The sequence below is a fragment of the Porites lutea genome, chromosome 7 (assembly GCF_958299795.1).
Source record: "Porites lutea chromosome 7, jaPorLute2.1, whole genome shotgun sequence".
NCBI classification, from domain to species: Eukaryota; Metazoa; Cnidaria; class Anthozoa; order Scleractinia; family Poritidae; genus Porites; species Porites lutea.
In genome coordinates this window covers 20,326,703-20,346,817 of record NC_133207.1, presented here as the reverse complement: position 1 = coordinate 20,346,817, position 20,115 = coordinate 20,326,703, and the positions used below count along the sequence as shown (strand labels likewise).

The 20,115-nt window shown below is 39.1% G+C and overlaps 2 protein-coding genes across 2 annotated transcripts; both read left to right on the top strand.

Moving 5' to 3' along the window:
• Window positions 1–894: 894 nt before the first annotated feature.
• Window positions 895–13,167, top strand: LOC140944982 (matrilin-2-like). The gene is made up of 4 exons (XM_073394095.1): window positions 895–1,030; window positions 2,343–2,394; window positions 10,565–10,903; window positions 12,825–13,167. The coding sequence occupies exons 2-4, from the start codon at window positions 2,349–2,351 to the stop codon at window positions 13,079–13,081; spliced, it is 642 nt and encodes a 213-aa protein (XP_073250196.1). The 5' UTR covers window positions 895–1,030; window positions 2,343–2,348; the 3' UTR covers window positions 13,082–13,167.
• A 1,569-nt stretch (window positions 13,168–14,736) lies between these two features.
• On the top strand, window positions 14,737–19,749 carry LOC140944568 (matrilin-2-like). The gene is made up of 4 exons (XM_073393692.1): window positions 14,737–14,742; window positions 17,631–17,682; window positions 18,281–18,619; window positions 19,493–19,749. Exons 1-4 carry the CDS (start codon window positions 14,737–14,739, stop codon window positions 19,747–19,749), a joined length of 654 nt encoding a protein of 217 aa, XP_073249793.1.
• The last annotated feature ends 366 nt before the right edge of the window (window positions 19,750–20,115 follow it).

Sequence of the window (20,115 nt, the reverse complement as noted above, 5' to 3'; positions counted from 1 at the left end):
TCCGATGCCAAAAACATAACCTTACGAGTGTGATTACACCGCGGGTGGCTAACAACCTCTTACAGGTCATTTACAACTTGAAGAATCAATACAGTTATGATGTGACCAGGAAATATCCTTACTATTATTAATTCGAATACTTTTCACTTTTAAGCAATACGATCTACAATATGAATTCGGTTGAGATTATGGGAAATAAGCCAGAAATTATCTAAAACAAGGACAGGAACTATTTCCTGGTAATTTCCATTAAAAGACCAGTCAAGGTTGAGACGTCAAACCATTGCGTATCAGACCGTAAGGCTATGCAACCTGCAAAAAGACACACCAAATGCATGACAGGACAAGGTATCTGTTGATCGCGTAAATTTCTTATGATTGCTTACATTTTTATTGTTTAACTTCATTATTTTTATTGCCATTATTATTATTGTAATTATATTATTACTATTACTATTAGAAGTAGTATTCTTAGCTGTGAAGCATTTTACTGCGAACGTGGTTGCCAAAAACTACAAGCAAGGTGTAATAGAAAGAGGTTGCCATTGAAACGTTATTATTGTTTATCACAATAGGTAAATATACACACAAAAAAAGGTGTCGGTTTAATACTAAAACAAACACGCCGCTTTTGAAAATCCGCCCTAAGTTCTTCCACACACTGAAGTGGCTTATTCCAAGATTATGGTTTTCTCTCCTGGACTTCAAGCCCTCTCAGTAGGCGATGTTTAGATGTAAGGGCAAATAATAATGAAAACAGCTTAAACATGATTTTTTTGACTCGATATTTTCTGTTAAACAAACTGTTTAAAAGGGTACAGGTACTTTCACTCAAGTGCCAAAACAACGGGTGGAATGTTGCCCTAGGTTAGTATCCTAACGGTTGCGGTAGGAGCTGTGAGCAGGTCCTTTTGCCGTAATTTTTTGCCTTCAGTTGCCTCTGAGTCAAGGGATTTAAGCCTGTGCTTCTTCTCTTTAACCGAGTTGTTTCTGACGATTCTTAAGTGATCTCATTGATTTGCCCATCGAGGTAAGTACTGCCGAAATTACCACCCAATCCCGCTTTCCTTGACAGATTTTCAGTGGTACAAAATTATGTTAGTTTGATTCATGATCAAGATATATTTGCTAGCGAAAATTGCTAAGGGGCCTGTTGTTAAAACATTTTTCTAAAAAGATGCAGTATAATGAATGGTAATTATTCTGAGATTAACGTAAGAGAGGGGGAGAGAAATAGGGGAGATTGAACTAACATTCTAGATCTTGAGGAAATACCAGAGGAATTACTTGACTGTGTAATTAAGTCAGGGGTGAAATTATATAAGTTTTGGACTTTTTGGAGTTTGTGTATTTATTCGCATTTTTTATCGTTTTCGCCTTTTCTTATCTTTCTGTTCGTAAGTTTCACATTATCTTTCTTTCCTTATTACTTCTAAACGTTATTCATAGATCATAGTTTTCTGCAAGTTATTCAAATGAAGTTGTACTTCTACGTACAGTTACAATAGACGAATTTTTAGTCAAAAGAATATTTATTTTAGTTTCTTTGAATTTTCAGTTCTTTTCATAGTCATCATTTCCTTTTAGTTACTCACGGAAAGAAGTCTTTTTGTCCTTGTAAACAATATTTATTGAGAGGCACCCAACATCAATTTTCGGAAAATGTCTGTTCGGAAGACGATATGAGATCTAGAATTTTCGGAACATTTTTTGTAAAATTCTTGCTTGCTTACCTCTCCTAGGATTTTCGAACGTCTAAAAATGGTATAATTGCCCATTTTTAACGGATTTTTACCCTAAAAAGGTCACCTAGAATTTTCGGGAGTCTTTCTTTTCTGACTTTTTGATCCTTACAATTTCCGGATCAGATGAAAAAATTTTTAGGGGATAAAAATATGCCTATATCTACCGTTTAAATACTAAAATGCGTTTAACAAGCTGTGTTTAAGTAGTTTGGAACTCTATTCTCGTTGGGTGCCCCTGATTATTACTTTATTTTCCTTTCAAGAGGAGTTTGTTTAAACTGTCACTTAACTCAGTATTGTTTCTACACGTATTGGCATGTCACGCAGATGTACTTTTAACAAATTATAATGAATGGTGTACAATGTGCTGCATAAGCAAGTGCCCTGTAAAGATTAGTAGGTTATGTTTTAGTCCTCGTGTGAGCAAGAGTAAACTATGGTTTTACCCGGCTGCTTCAAGAAGTTTGGGGTATTTGCTGTCCGTATGTCACAGTTAGTGAGATCCTGTGTGCGTGGGCTGTGACGAGCCTCGTTTTCGCTTGCCATTTTAGTATTCTCTTTGTCTCAAACTGACCGACATTTTACTCTTTATTTCAGCTAATCATGATAATATTTCCATTGTTCCTTGGTTGGTTTATCGTACTTGCAAGTGAGTGACAAACTCAGTCCACAATTTAAGGGTTTCAAAATTATTCACCTTTAGCCTTAAACTGGCAGCCAAGACTCCTTAGTCGTTATTCTTTACAAAGGGAAATTTTACCAGTAAACGTTTCTAGTCGAAATTTGTCATAAACGGAGAGTGTCAATATAATATAACTTGCTGGGGCTTAATGTGTCTCGTCTCCAGTTGAAAGTACCCTGTAATATTTCAGCCTTTTTTCCATCCTGGAGGGGTCCATAGGGAGGGTTCATAATTTTTGTAGAGGAGGAAGGGGGGGTAAGTCGATTTTTTTGGGGGGGGGACACGGGTTTTTCCGGTTAGATCTTAAGAGGAGGCTATGGAAAGTTTTTACCGATTTGACTGAAAGTATAAGAGGACCTTGAAAAAGTTTCGATAAAAACCGCCACAATCCGTTTGCTTACGTATTCAGCAAAAGGCTCTGTCAAATGAAATTAAATGTAGCTGAAGCTCGTAAATATAACCATATCGACGAATATAATTAAAACTGGGAAAGTTTTGAACCCAGGAGTCATTTTAAAGTAGGTTGATCGCCCGGGTGAACGTAGTCCTGAATAGGACTGTTGTTGTTCAGTGACTGACGTTTCGACAACCTGTGCACGTGCGGTAGTCATCTTCAGAAAGTCAAAGAGAGTTGTATCACGTCAGTTGATGGTATGCACCTATCAATGTAAACCCCGTGGGGGGTGGGAAGTGCGGGCAAGGGGTGGGGATTTGACAAATTTTAAAATTTTTTGATCAAATTCCCCAGGGTGGGAAACGAAAGGTCAATCAAAAGTGTCAAAAAAGCCCCCACCCCAGGGGAAAAATCTAAACAAACAATACTATAATACTATATAAAACGAATGAAAGAACATTTCAAAAGTACGTTCTTACTACTTCTATTTAAGGTTAACGTAAGCTCCGTTAAATTACTCGCTGTAATTAAGTACTTTCTCTCTCCACTAGCATCTCTTATTTTGAACAACATAATCACTCCAGGAAGATTGACCATGCTATTATATTAATGAAACGTAAAATGCTTTATAACATCGGCTCAACGTGTCGGAACAGGTAGGATCAGTGACCTGTAAAAAATCCTCTGACTTTCATGGTAGAATTCGATTTCAATCGAGGTTTACAATCAGATGGCAACTTGAAGATAAAAACTTTCTCAAAATAGACATTATCTGTTTAGATGACAGTGTACACGTAAAGTATCGGATTATGGCGATCAAAACAATTGAAAACTTAATAACTTTCTCCAACAGCATGACTTTCAGAAAGCCTCGAGGGACGGACTTGGTTACCGCTTCTGAATTGATACCAGGCTTCTATCGGTCAAAGTCAAATGTCCCGACCCTGGGGTCGCTTCCCACGATCAAAAGCCCGACAGGGGGATAGTCTCAGGCATCAAATCCCCTCCCCTTGCCCGCACTCCCCCCTCACGGGATTTACATTGATAGGTGCATTAAACTCTGGTTATTGACCTGATTGGTCAATTAAGTCGCGATGTTATTGGTCGCCTTCCAGTTAAGCCGTAATGTCGCGCCTTTCACTCTTTCTGGGAGCCTCTGTGGAGGAGAGAGATTGTGCGCTAAAGTTCAAAGTTTAGGAGGCAGAGTGGCCGAGCGGTCAGAGAGCTGGAATTAGGGACTTTAAGATAGGTCACTACGGTAGGCTGGGACGGTTGGATGCGTATACGGGCGGCCTGGGGCCATGACGGTAAGAAGCCGTGAAAATTTTCAATTTTAAGATCGCACAACAAAACAGAGGACGGTGAAGTCATGTGCTAAACTCGCTTGTCATTTCTTTCGCAGAAGGTTCAATTACTGCAGAAGAGTTTCTTATTTTATACGAAGAATACCAATCAGGGAAATAAGGGTACAAATTAAAGCTAGCTAGTTTTCAAAACTGTAGTCGATGTTTTTATTTGAACTTTCCTTTCCTCAACCAACACCTTTTGAGTTATAAAGAAATCTTTTCTTGGTAAAAATACTCTCTTAAGTTATAAAAAAGACGGCTACAGTCATCACTGTTAGCCCCTCGTTGAAACGCCGAACTTCTCATGTGCCGAAACTATAAATCACAAATTACTAAAATTTATTTTCACTTGTTTAAAACATTCTAGACCATTGAACATCGTGAAAATGAATCGAGTTCGACTACACTTTAAGTTCGACGCCTGAATCAACCTCGAACCATTTGGGTCGACCTAAATAGGTATTAAGTTCGGTGCATGAAAAGATCAACGTTTTAACTGGGCCTTACCTTTCTTTTCGGCAATTTTGCTCAGCCATGGCGGACGACTCTAGGTAGAAAACAAGCAGTCGCCATGTGGCCGCGAGCTTAGTTATGAATGAACTCAGACATTTTCGCTTTTTTTTTTCATTTCACCGATAGGTAAATCAATGTAAACACAAGCCAACGCATATTTAACCCATTGGCTACTCAGTTTTAGAAGAAAAGTGACAATAAGTATGCATGAACTCTTATCGGTTTCACCGTTGTCTTCACGACGAGAAACCTGGCGAAAACATACCGTCCCAGAAGGACGACGGTAAAAGGCCACGCGTGTTTTGCGTGACGTGACATCTATCTAACCGTCCCAGGCGACCGTAGTCACCTATCTTAAAGTCCCTATTGTCATTCGGAGGCCTGAGTTCAAGTCCCGCTCTGACCGCTAGCTGGATTTGTTCACTGTAGTCCCGAGTTTAAATCCTCGACCAAAAAAAATAGCCTTCCGGTTTGCCTCCGGCTAGTTGGGATTCTTAACCCTGTCATGTTTGATTTGAATCATTTGCTTATTCTGCAGTCATTTGCTCGGCCCCGCTAGCATAAGTGCTATAAATACTGCCGAGGGTAGATAAAGGAATTATTTAGCAATTAATGAATTCGGCTTTTGAAGGATATGAAGAATTAAGCAGATCTCGGAGGGTGTTATCTGCTTAATTCAGCTCATATCCTACAAAAGCCGAATTCATTAATTGCTTTATTATTCATTCAAAATCATTCCTAGTTTAAAAACAGAGCTAAAACATGCTTAAGTGCGTCGATGTTAAGTTTATCTTCGATAGTGTACGTTAAGATTTGTCCAGCTCCGCAAACATTCTCCAAATAGCAGATGTCGCCCTACGAGTCGTCTTCTTGCTGTTTTTGCTATGTTTTCAGCCATTATTTCGCCTAGTTCCAGCTGTAGTTCTTAGTCTTGAAGCGAGTGAAGTGTCCGCCATTTTAGTTTTTCAGGGTCGTAACATGGTATATGGGCTCAGGGCTCAAAGCCCAAAATATGACTGGGATCAGGGCTCAGAGGAAAGGGCTCAGGGCTCAGAAGAATGGGATCAGGGATCACAAGGCTTTTGAGCCCAAATCAGGGATCAGATTTATTACACGGTCCAAAACTCTCTTATCACAATATTTTTCCGCATAATAAGGTTTGTGTCCATAGAATTTCCTGGTCAAGGTACATTACCCATCCTTGCTTCCGGCTGATGGCAGTTCCTGTCATACAAAGTCCTGGTTGTTTGACGAAAACATGGTATCATATTCTTAATTTGTTAATCTCAAGTCAATTTTCTCGCTTTGTAACGCAACTCCTCAACGCTCTGTCAATGCCAGAAGGCAGAGAAGCCGATTTTACATATCTTTTTTTGGCGAGAAATGGGGAAGAAGAAAAAGGACAAAAAGAAATCCTGTGACAGAGAAAGGTACGTAAGTACTTCCTTGACTGATTTACTCCTGGTAAGGGTACAAACATAGAGTTTTTCGGCCGATCAAACATAACAATACCGCCAGGACAATAGACAAACCGATTTGAAAGCAGAATTTACTGTATAGGTCCCGATTGTCTCATCGCCTCAAGCAAGTCACAAGGCGACTATAAATCGAGGCTCGTATTTTTTGACCAGTAACTTAACTCTTAAAAGTGCTTAAACAATTAGTCAGGATAGACGTCAAAAGTAGAATACAAAAGTGCGCGCTTTGTTGCAAAATAAACGCTTTCTCGCAATTTAATAAATCTGCTCTAATTGCATGGAGTTTTAGGGTTATCTCAAACTCTGATGAGAAACCGAGATCGGTTCACCTACCAGTACTAGTATTGGACCAGGAAAGTAAAGAAAACATTCCATTTCTGTATAACTGATAAATGCTTCACCTTGTATGATAAATAGTCTGAAATTACAGTGTAGAATTAGTGAAAATAAGTCAAAGTGGAACACCAATGACTTACCTCGGTGAAATAAAAGTAACAAAACCTTTATATTTTGTTTTCTTTAGTTTTTTTTTTTATAAAATAAAGCGTTGAATTGCTGAAAGGAATGTTGCATACTAGGTACAAGTCGCAGAGTTTGCAGGAAGTTAATATATTATAGCACTTAGCAAGAAGGGCCACCAGTAAGGGGCCCACTATTTGATTTTTGAGCCGGGGATGGGTTATGTTTTCGTACAAGATTTTTTCAGACCTCATTCGTGCAGTGGCTATTTTGTTTTGCACAAAATTTACAGATCTTAGTGACAATATTGATCTGCAAGAATTTTTTCGCCCTTTGGGCTATTCGGCCTCGGCTTGTAACGGTTGGTCCCGAAAGATATTTTGGAGCCTGAATTTTTTAGTGGAGAAAGAACACCCGCTCTGAACGACTACGCATCACGGCGGCCCAGCTGCCTTTTAGAATCAATAGAGAGGCTCTACCAATCCTCATTTATCTTTTATACTGGTCCTCGAAGCCATTACACACAGAGAAAGCTGGGTCCAAAGGCACCGGAATGGCTTCGAAAGTCGCACGGCAAGAGTAAACCTTAAGGAGGATATGGACGAGGAAACGAGCGCGGAGGGAAAGGAGCGATAAAGGAAGGCATTCCAGAGCTTTGCGAAAGAATTTGGACGGGGTGTACGACAGCAACGAACGAGAGGGAAGACCAAAGGAAGAGCTGGTACACTTCCACTTGCTCTGAGTATGTTCAGAAGGAATGCGTCGGCACATGGAGAAGTCTGCTGAAAGAGGTTCGAGGGAGTGAAGGACAAACTACACTTCAAGACGTAGCCGAGGAATATGAGATTATCTATTCAAAAGGCGACATAGTTGCTCTCAAGCACAATTAGAAGAGGTATATCATTCCTTTCTTCCCTGCAGTTGTTTTGAAAGATCTCCACCATAACGGTGATGCATTCCTGGAAGATCACATGGGTTTGCGATGGCTGGAACAGTCTGAAGAAGATCCCCTTGTATACCAGACTGGACACCGCGACGATAGAAATTCACTTAAGTGTATCATCAGGAAAGTTCAAATAATATAAGATGGAAACAACTTCTGTTTGAGCTGCCTTGAAGAGCAACGCCTAGTTGCATTGCTCCAGGGGTCAGTTGAATCAGATGATTTACCTGCGTCAGGTGGTGACGAAGAGGAAGGGGAGCAAGCTTAGGCGGACAACTTTTCAGAGCCAATTAGATTTGAAGCTGGAGGAGTAGGTCTGGAAGACTTACAACCAGATATGTCCACTGTCAATCTACAATGGTTATTAAGCCAGGAAAAGCCATTAATTTTTTTGACACAGAAAAACTGTTAAACTGTAGAACCTGTGGCTTGCATCTTTTAATTTTTCTACTTCATGTAAAGCAGGTATTTTGCTATTGGTAATTGATCGTGATCCTCAATGTAACACACACAGAGTGAAAGAGAAAATTCACATAAGGCTACACTCTAACAACATCAACAGGGATAGCAGAATAGAAATTCCAGAAGCTTGGTTGCCCTTAATCAAGAAACACAGCAATATGAGATCCGTACGACAGTGGACCAGTGAGGCAAAAGCTCATACAAACAATGGAGTAAGAAATACACCAATCTCATCGGCTAATAATCGACCAACCAGAACCAGATCTTGGAGTCATATAAGTTCACGTGTGACTAGTCAACGAAGACTAGCAAGCCAAGGTTTTTAAGTGTTGCTTTCTCTCACGAACACTTTCACACGCAGTTGAAACGTCGCGATCTGCTACATCATTCAGTGACTGAATCTTGAGACAAACAATTACACTTTATTAACATCAATATTGTAGACCAGTAACACGGCCGACGTGAAATTTTTGGTTGCAAGAGTCTCTATGGAAATAAAACATCTGTGACCCAAACAGCTCGGACAATGATTAACTGGACAAGTTATCCGGGCAAGCAGATGTTCGTATGGGACAGGAATTGGAAAGCTAGAGGAAGACCTTAGTTCAGAAGTACGTAACAGTGACGTTAATTCAACCGGGGACCAACCAGTGCTAGCTGTGTTTACTGTTTGACTAAATTGTATTTATTCAAATTTTGAATCCAATGCTTTCTTGTGACTGGCTTATAAACCTCCGGGTGGCCTTGCTCGTATGAGCAACACTGAAAATAAACCTTGTAAATACTCTTGATGAACGTTACATCTGAAAAAATCGAGATTCCGCCGCAAGATCTTTCAAGATGTACGATCATGGCTTAAAGGGAAGTGGACTACTTTTAATGTATAAATTAACAATAACTTACATTCTGTATCTTACTAAAGCTCCCGTTTAAGAAAAAATGAGGTTTTAACATTTGTCTAGTATCGCCAAACATTATATTTAAAGTGTTTTAAATAGAATAAAGCACAAAAAGAGGTTGACTCATATTGTCTTTAATGCTCTGATAGAACCTACAACTTGCACTAAAAATTAAAGTTAATGTTTTTCTCATCAGCCCACTTGAGCATGTTCTATATTCTGTATTTGGAGATAAACAAAGTTGTCTAAGTTAAAATTTTGTGTAAAAACATGGATGGGATCATTTTCTTTATCAGGGCTCAGGGATCAAAATGTTGGGGAAAATGGGGCTCAGGGATCAAAATAACGGCAAGAAAATAGGGATCAATGGGTCCCGGATATACCATGTTACGACCCTGAGTTTTTGCAACGAAAACAACTCAATCTCGTCCCCAGGTCTTCTCGGTTAACGGTGCATTAACCTGTAGAAGGCTCCGTTTTTTAAGTCATTTCCTCGTTAAACACAAAATTCTTCCAAATTTGGTCATCAGTAACTGGTTATGGTGAATTACGCGTGTGCTTTTAGCCAATCAGAATTGGGGAAATATTTTGAATGAATAATAATAATTATTATGATTATTATTGTTCATAATCCATCAATCCGTTAATCATTGGAATGCATCACTTATGGCATTTCGCCCACATCACCTTCTTTTGCTGGTCTTTCTAGTTTAGTGTCACTACTATCAAATTCATTAACATCCACTCTGCCACTATCAGTCGACGTTTCTTCACTGTCAGTCCACCATGTTTCACCTAAGAAAACGGAAATATCAACATCACTATAATCATCACTTTGTGGTTAAATTTCGAGACTAAATTTCTTTTTGGACATTTTCTTGCTTGTTTAGGTGGTGGTGGTGGTGGTTGTGAAGAAGGGGAGGTCATGGTCTTTTCCCACAGTTGTGGGATATGGAACTAGGGGCCGTCGCTGAATAGAAGGACCATCTACCCTAAAACCACCCTCTTAGCAGAGCCTTTCTTTCACTTGCTCGATTTTGACCCACACGTGAGGCTCTCCATGAATCGAGAAAAATCTTTGTTGAGCATGTGCTGCTTGTTACTGGGATACAGTTTTGAACTCAGGCCTAAGAGCCGTGTGCTTGGTACAGCGGGCTCAATTATTAGCGGCTTATCAATAAACGGATGCTCGCACTCCGAAAACCAGTTTGACAGAAAGCCAACACTAGATTGATCAGTCCAGACCAAGACCAGTCCAGTCCAAACCACTTTTAAAATCCGAGAGGTGGAGGAGAGGGGGAAGGGGCATCGACCCAGAACCCCTTTGTTAGTTCAAGGGCTTTCCTGGCCATAAATGAGCAATTTATCCTCCATTGCATGCAATCAGCAAACGTTTTAACTTGTGCTTTCATTTCTTTGTGCTAACTTTGTACTCGACAGATCAAATCAGTAAGTAGCGCTTTTACGACGAAAACCTTTCAACTGCGTTATCTTCTACTTTTTAAACATATAAAAGCTTTTTGCCCTGAAGGAGCATAAATCTTCCTGTTTTTAGAATAACACCAGCTCGGAGTGAACTCCTGTCACTTATTGAAGATAAATCGGAGGATCAGCATTTTTTAATCTTGATTTTTGGTGTATAGATGGTGAATTCAGATGTCACAAAAATATTGACTTGGCAATATTGGTGGATTGCTCAGCGAGTGTCACAGAAGACCAGTTTGCTGCTAACAAGGAATTTGCTGCGGAACTCGTAAAACACTTCGATATTTCAAAGGAAAGGACAAACGTGGCTGCTATCTCATTTAGCCAGTACGTTCACACGAAAAAGGATTTCAAAGATGTTACGTCTCGGGAATCTGTCTTGAAGGCGATAGATGGACTCTTTTATGAAGGATCCTTGACTAGACTGGATTTTGCCCTTGAAACTCTACAGGCACGTACCTTCAACAAAGCTTACGGTGCAAGAGCTCCAAGTAAAGGTACTTAATGCACCCATTCTCAAATGCATTTCCAACTTTTTATGTTGAAATTAAATTTTGCCGGCGACGGCGATTCCTACCCAAAGGAGAGGGTATGCTCATAAACTTCGGTTAAATAAGTGCCACTTAGGGTCCTAAAACTTGACTTAATTAAAGGATGAGGCTAGCCAAACGAAAATTGATGCTGAACCTGAAAAATGACAAAAACACTTGTCAAGGCAAAACCACAGCCGGGACAAACCAGTAAGGGTCAGCTGGATCAGGATCAATAAATTTCAATACCAAATTATGAATTAAAACAGCTTTTTCTTTTTAAGCCATCGCCGAAGGTTTGTGATGCAAACCGAAATATCGGGTAAATATAATTCACCATTATTTTTATTTTTGTTTTCTTTCTTTTTTTTTCCCTTACTCTTCCTCCCGTAAGGATCAGTTTGTTCCCAGATAATTTATAATGAATGGTACTGAAAAAATGACACCGTATTAAGATGATTCATTTATATTTTTTAAGCTTCCCATTAATTCGCAGCCGCTTGCCAAAGTCAATGTGTCAACCTGATAAAATTAAGAACAAAGTTTGTGGCCCGTTAGTTGATGATTCATCATAACTTTTCAGGCCAAGTTGCTGGTTTGGGTCAAGAGTAATCCTTCGATCGAAAATATGTCGAACCAAGAACCATTATCAATGGCTCTTGTCGACCTGAAACATCCCGCCACGTAAGGGAAAAAGCTTCTGGCATTAAGGGTACTTTTAGACTACGAGCAGTCTCTCTTTTTTCTGTAGTCCGTCGAACAGAACGCGAGACACGCAAATGGCCACGCGCGTGACTGGAGGCGCGAGACGGGCCGCCCTCGTTTGGCGCGTCTCACGGCTTCGCCGTTCCCGCGCACGTGCAATGCTCTCACTAAATCTGAACAAAAAGAGAGACTGCTCGCAGTCTAGGGTAGTTTATATGAAGTACAATCCCAGACAGGGCAATTCGCTAATCCCCCGCCCTCTCCTTGCCGGTTCAAGAGGATCTCAATGGGGTTAACCGTCAGCTGTCAAACGGCCTAAAGTTTAACCGTCAGCCGGGGAAAAAAGTTATTTTTTTACCTTCAACCGTCAAAAGTGCAGACTAAAATTAACCGTCAAAAAGTTTCAAGGAATTCAAAATCTCACATTTTAAGCTGATGTTCACGGATCTCTGGATCCTGAACAAACTCTAAAGTCAAAAAAACCTGTTCCCAAGTTCTCAAAAACACTTTTTCGAGGCATTACAGGTCTTGCAAAACCTTACAGTTTGCTTATATCTGAAAACATCTCGAATTTTTTTTCAAGTGAAAGGCCTTGACAGCCTCCAAAACAAAACAGTTAATATCAATTTATGTAGAAGTTAATATTTACTTAAACTCTTGGACTAAATTTCCACTTTAAGTGGACATCTTGACAAAAAAAATATTCATTCAAGGGAAACATTAAAGAAAAAAAATTCATGCTGCTCGAAATCCCCCCCCCCCCCCTTCCCTCATAACTTTTCTAAAGGTCCGTCCCTTTATAAGCATCAACTGTCAGAAGCTCTAAAATTTAACCGTCAACCGTCAAAATCTGAAAAGAAATAATTACTGTCAACGTCAAAGCCACCACCCCATTGAGACCCTCGTTAAATGACAGAATTTATTTACACGTCGTGTTATTCGCTAACCTAGTACCCAGAGAGATCTGGGTACGAGATTAGTAATTCGCCACTTTCAAAACGCGAAGGAAACTGGGACGAGTTAACTTTCGAAATGACCTCTGGGACTGTTATTAGGGACAGGGAACAATTAGCCAATAGCTGACCAGCGCGAACTCAGTAGCGATCCCAAAAACAATTGCGGCACGCATTTCGGCTGCAGTTCCCTTATCGTTTCTTAAGTGGTGACACTCTTCCTCTCGCAGATGTAAAGAGAGCTGTTGTCGCCATAACAGACGGATTCAGCACACGAGGATTTGAGTATACAAAAGAGCTAACAGACCAGCTGAAGCAAAGCAGAGTTCAGTTTTTCTCCGTGGGAACGCCTAAACAAGTGAATAAACCAGAGTTGGACGAAATTTCCAGTCAACCAGTAGACATTCATGAACTTATAGTGGACCTTAAAAATCGATCTTTCACTAAAGCCCAAGTGGAGTGCCTAGCTAAAGATATCTGTAAATGATATTAACTGTATACCGTATTATATTTGGCTTAATCCATTAGTTTGAAAACCTATCGTATAAGTTGTAGATATCAATACAGCGATTATTTCCGTGATCAATAAAAACAGATAAATTTCTGAAATTCATTAATTTATATCGCGCAAATATAAACAGTAAACAGTTTTCAAACGCGTATAAGGCGCGGTTCAGACGCCAAACTTTTCATGAGCCGAACCTAATTCAAATTAAGGCCGACCCAAATTATTTAGACCGGCTGAATTGATTCAGACGCCGATCTTAATACCAGCCGAACTAAATTCAAAAGGAGAAAAATGATCATTTCCGTCAAACTATTTTCAAAATACGTTATATAACAATTATTCACCGAAGTGGAGGTGGCTAGTCCTGGATATTTACCGAACTGCGAAGCAGTGAGGTAAATATCCAGGACTAGCCACCGACACTGAGGTGAATAATTGTTTTAGTATATACTAAAACAGTGAGATAATTGAGCACAAAAATGACGATTTTTAACTCAAATAGTGTTGCTAACGATTACAATTTTGGCGCGTAATGACCGGGCGGCGCGGCCGTCGCTTTTTCTTGCCGACAACTAAAACTTTTGAGGGCATTTGTTTAGCTCTTGTGGGGAAATTTCTTCAAAAAAAGTTGTGAATTCTTTTTGTATTTAAAATCATTCTATAAAAAAAGATTTTTAAATTTAGTTTTAAGCTTATTTATGAATAACTCAACTAAATAAAGTAAGCAAGACTTAAGCTTAATTTGCATTTGTAAACAAAGAACTTTTTCACCGGTTTTATCGATAAATTCGTGTCAAAAAGACAAAGCTTTACCTGTTAAAACTTCCAATCCGAACTTCGTCACCTTCTTCGTGTATTTCGGAAACAGCTTGCTTGATTAGTTGTGAAATTTCTTTGTTTGTTTACGGCAGCAAACCGGGAAGGCATTTTGCTTGCAACTTAAGCGAGTTTGGCGTCGGTCGCTCGGACGAACTGGAGGTGAATCAGTGAATAGTGTAGGATATTCACTGATTGAGTAGCCAATCAGAGCGCGCGAAAAACACTATCCACTGTTTTAGTATATACTAAAATAATTTATGCATTAGAATCGGTACAGGAAAAGTTCGGCGTCTGAATCAAAGCCTTTCCAAATGTCGCTCCGAAGGCGAAATTCCCGGCCGGGATGGCGAAAAGAACGGCTGAGCCGTTCCAAATTGATTCAAACGCCGAACTTTTCATCTACTTAATTCAATGTATTAGGTTCGGCTCATGAAAAGTTCGGCGTCTGAACCGGGCGTAACAACGACTTAAAACACAAAAAGTTGTAAAACTACTAATATCATGGGTGCTAAATTACTCCTTAATTTTGGAGCTAAATTTCAGCGTTAATTTGTAACTGCAATTTGTAACCATGGCGGATGGAATAAGCTAGTGAAAGCAATTAGATGCTAGTATAAGGCAGCCCCAAAACTCGCGCTGCAGTGGCATGGTTAAACTTTATTTGTAGATACAGAACCTGCTGGTGAGCCTCAAAATCCAACATCGGACAACTTACAAGTAAATTTCTTGGCTGTGATGATGAAGAAGATGTGAAAGAGACACTTCAAATACCGCAATAGTTAGTGTCTTCCAAACTCGAAGCTTACGCTACAGAAATGGAAGTAAGAGCCTTTGAAGTCTTTGCCCATACAAGCTGTGGTTATCAAGACCGAGAAATACATGGTTAAGGTATCAGGGGGGCCTTTGAACAAGAAGGTCGAGTTCCTGGCGAGACTTAAAAACTTCGTGAAGAAAACGTTAAAGGAGCAACGCCGTGGAGTCGGCAATCCTTCAAAAAACTCTCAACTTGCCTACACGAAGTTATGAAAGTATCACTACTATAGTGTTAACTATTAGATAGTTTTTTTTTTCAATCTAACTCATATCATTTGTGTTCCTCTTATACTAGCCGGGTGTGTCATTCAACAGACATTCCTTCAGCAGTGAATCATTTCACTGCGAACGTGGTTGCCAAAAATTACTAGCAAACCGTTATAGAAAGAGGTTGTCATTGAAACGTTTATAACAATAGATATATATTTTTACTTAACCTTGAGTTAAGAGAAGTTTATCAAATATTTACACTATACAAGCAAACAAAAGGGGCTGGTTATTAATTTTAAACAAAAACACCGTTTTGAACATCCGTTCAAAGTTCTTGCAGGGGTGATTTATTCCAAGAAACTGGTTTTCTAGCCTGGACTTCAAGTCTGCTCAGCAAGCGATGTTTAAATATATTAAAGGTTGATAAAATTGAAAACAGCTTAGGACACGATTTTTATTGACACGATGTTTTGTGTTAGACACCCTGTCTAGAAGACTACTGGTGTTTTCAATCAAGTGGAAAAATCAGGTGGTATGTTGTCCTAGCAATTAGCATCCTAATGGTTCCATAGCAGCTGTGAGCAGGTCCTAATTTGCCGTTAATTTTTACATTAAGTAACTATTTTTAAGCCTGTGCTTCCGCTCTTTAAGTTGAGTCTGTTGATTTAAATCTCGTTGATTTGAGCTTCGTGGTAAGTAGAGCTAAAATTACCACCCAATCCTGCTTTCCTTGAAAGATTTTCCATGGTGCAAAACTGTAGCATTTTTTCATGATCAAGGTATATTTGCTAGAAAAAAAGTATTATTTATAAGTATTATCTTATTATTATCATTCGGGGACGTTGCTAAAACAATTTTCCAAAAAACATTCATCATGATGTACGGTAATCATTCCTAGATTAACGTCAGACAGGGGGAGAGAAATGAAGGACATTGAACTAACATTCTAGATCTTGAGGAAATGCCATAGCAAACTTGACTGTTTAATTATGTCGCGGGAGATATTGTATAAGTTTTGGACGTTTTGGAATTTTCTATGTTTAGTCGCATTTATTCTCGTTGTAGCTTCTCTGTATCTATTTGTTCGTAAGTTTCACATTATCCTACTTTCCTTTTTGCTTCTAAACGTTATTCCTAGATAATTGTTTTCTGCAAGTTACTCAATGAAGTTGCACCTCCTCACTTCAATAGGCCGCGAATTTTAGTCAAAAGAATATTTAAACAGTATAGTTGAATTTCCAATTCTTTTCATAGACTTATATATAGTCATCATTTATTTTGCCTTAAGTTACTCGCGGAAGAAAGTTTTTCTCTCCTTGTAAATAATAATTTAGTTTCCTTTCAAGAGAAGTCTCTCTAAACTGTCACTCAACTAGTTCTTACAATGTAAAATGCTACTTAAGCAGATTTTGGTGAAACTCAGTACTTTGTTTCTACACGTAGTCGCGTGCCACGCAGAAGTACTTTTAATAGTGTGTAATGTTAATTCTCTATATTTTAAGCAAGTGCCCTCTAAATATTCAAGATTAGTCGGTTATGTTTTAGTCCTCGTGTGAGGAAGAATAAAGGTTCTACGCTGGTTCAAGAAGTTTGGAGTATTTGCTGTTTTTAAGGTGGCTCGATACAGTTTTAAAGGGCCAATACCTCTCAAGTTTGAGCATAAACTACGTCGCCATAAACAAAGTTTTGGAAAAATTGCCACCACAGTTGTATTAGATGAAGATGAAAATTTGTTATGATCAGTGTTGCAACGGCATCAGAGTTGTCATAGCAACGAAATGACGCTATTACCTATTTTACTTGCAGCAGTATATCTCGGCACTGGGAATGTTCTTCGAAAATCATCCACGGGAGCTTTTTCCTCCAATAGCAGCCTCGATGTTCGTGAAGTTTAAGCGAAATCTGTAAGAGCGTTATCGAGATATTTTGGGATAAAGATTTTGTGGTTAGAAATACTATAAAAAATGGACAATCTTGGTGTTCGGCTGTTATCTGTAGAAAACGAAGCGATTTTGACATGCAATTTCACCTCATAGTAGTTTCAATCTTTTTAAAAACGTGTGTGAAAGATCAAGGAGATAGCACCAGCCGTTTGCTAGAAAGAAGGATTTGATTAGTATGTATCGACGCGCTCTTGTTAGCGGTTTTATGAACATTTTGGTCTACTTTAACAAATTAGCAAATAATTTCTAAACCGCTCGATAGATTTTTTAGAAAAATTAAGATTCTTGAGATTAACCTTCCTTTTATGTGACCTTTTAGTTTCAAGATTATTGATATATTGTAAGGTAGTAAAATAAGGGCTACAATTCGCTAATATTTTGGCAGAAATTTTGTGTTTACAAGTGTGAGCCTCTCATTATTCAGGGTATTGCGTCCAAGTTTCATATTTTCGTGCACAACAAAAGCTAGAATTTTTGCATATTTTAAATGCATTGTTAGTCACTGCTGTTCACGTGAAAATGAAACTTGGAGACAATGCCTTGAATAATTAGAGGCTTTCACTTGTAATGACGAAACTTCCGATAAAAAAGTAACGAATTGTAGCCCTTATTTTACTGCCTTACAACAATCGAGCCACCTTAAGTCACAGTTGGTGAGATCCTGTGTACTAGGGCTGTGATGAGCCTTGTTCTCGCTTTTTATCTTTGTCTCAAACTAAGTGACTTTTTACTCTTTATTTCAGCTTATCATGATAATCTTTACAGCGTTCCTTGCTTGGTTTATCGTATTAGCAAGTGAGTGAGAAAAAGCTACGTATGAACGAATTTAGTCCATATCAGAGATAAAGTTTATCATCATCATCATCATCACCACCAGTTTGACTGAAAGAGAACACTAGATAGATTAGTGCAGACGTTCGGCCTTCAGTGATTTCAAAGGCTTGACACATTCACATGAAGACATCCTTCTCTTTTTTTTGACTTTTTCTGCTCGAAGGGCGGCTTAAAACCAATTTGAAAATCAGAGAGGCGGAGGAGAGGGGGCAAGGCATCCACCCACAACCCCCTTATTTATTTAAGGGGGATTCCTGACCATAAATATATTGAGCAATTTATCCCCCATTGTAACCAGCGAAACGTGCTGTATAAAAAATTGCATTTTATTACTGAATTAATTATAAGTTTTAATTTGTGTTTTCATTTAATTGTGCTAACTTTGCCCTCGACAGAAATCATAAAAAAGTTTTTTAACTGCGTTGCACTTTACTTTTATACATATTAAAGCTTTCGTGAGAACCAGCGTTAGTCTTCCTTAAGTTCAGAGTGACCTCTTTCACTTATGGGAGATAATTAAGAGGACCAGCATTTTTTAATCTGTATTTTTGGTATATAGTTGGTGAATTCAGATGTCATGAAAAGATTGACTTAGCAATATTAGTGGACTGCTCAGCGAGTGTCACAGAAGACCAGTTTGCTGCTACCAAGGAATTTGCTGCGGAACTCGTAAAACACTTCGATATTTCAAAGAAAAGGGCAAACGTGGCTGCTATTTCATTTAGCCAGTACGTTCACACGAAAAAGGATTTCAAAGATGATACGTCCTGGGAATCTGTCTTGAAGGCCATAAATGAACTCGACTATGAAGGATCCTTCACGAGACTGGATTTTGCCCTTGAAACTTTACGGGAACGTACCTTCAACAAAGCTTACGGGGCAAGAGCTCCTAGTAAAGGTACTTAATGCACCCATTCTCTAATGCATTTACAACTTTTTATGTTGAAATCAAAACTTGCGCGATAGCCACTATTGCCCGCGGTTAGATGTGTACCGATTAGTGTCCTAGACCCTGACCATATTTAAGGATGAGGCAAAAAATAATTGATACTCAACCTAAAAAATGACACACTGTTTGTATTTTCTAAGCTTCTCTTTCATCCGCTTGTCAATCCGTCAACCTCGTAACCTTAGGAAAAATAGGCTGGTGGACCATTTTATTCCTGCATAGTTCCCGGTTTGGGTAAAGCCTAATCCTTCGGCCGAAGGTGTGTCGACCCGAAACATCCCACCACGCCCGGGAAAAAAAGTGTAGTTTACATGAAGTGCAAGCTCAGACAGGGCAACTTTCTGAATACCCAGCCTCACTCCCCCTCCCCCCTACTTTCACTCGTTAATTTCACTTGCTAATTCACTCGTGTAATTCGCCACTTCAAAAATAAGAGGGAAACTGGGACGAGATAACTTTCGCAAAGAATTCTGGGACTCTTACCAAGGACAGCGAAAATTTAGCCAATAGTTGTCCAGCGTGTCACCAGTAACGATCCCAGAACCAATTGCGGGACGCATTTCGGCTCCAGTTCCCTTCTTCATTCTTAAGCCCCGTGTGCAAATGGCCGCAACATAGCTGGATGCTACATGTTGCGTCCCTTTGCACACCCTGTTGCATGGTCTTGTGTGTTGTTGCGCAAAGTTTGAAACCCCGCGGTCAAACTTTTAGCTACGTGAAAAAGGGCGCCACAACACCCAACATTGTTGGCCCAACAATGTTGGGAGTTGTTGCCTCCGTTTGTACGTAGCTTTATATGGCACTGTACTGTTCTTCTCGCAGATGTAAAAAGAATTGTTGTCGTCATAACAGACGGATTCAGCAGCTTAGGATTTGAGTATACAAAAGAGCTAACAGACCAGCTGAAGCAGAGCAGAATCCAGTTTTTCTCCGTGGGAACGTCTAAACGAGTGAATAAACCAGAGTTAGACGAAATTTCCAGTCAACCAGTAGACATTCATAAACGTATAGTGGACCTTAAAAATCGATCTTTCACTAAAGCTCAAGTGGAGCGGTTAGCTAAAGATATTTGTAAATGATATTGACTGTATACCGTATTATATTTTACTTGATCCATTAGTTTGAAAACCTATCGTAGAAGATGTAGATATCAATGTTGCGATTATTTTCGTGATCAATAAAAATCGATAAATTTCTGGAATTCATTAATTTATACTGCGCAAATACAAACAGTTTTCAAAAGCGCATAACAAGGACTAAAAGCGAAAAAAAAAAATTCTAAAACTACAAATATCATGCTTGACAAATTACTCCTTAATTATTTTGGCGCTAAATTTGAGCGTTGATTAGTAACTCTGATTAGTAACTGCGATTTGCAACCAACCCGGATGGAATCATTATTGAAAGCATTTATAGAAGCTAGTATAAGGCAGTCCCAAAACTCA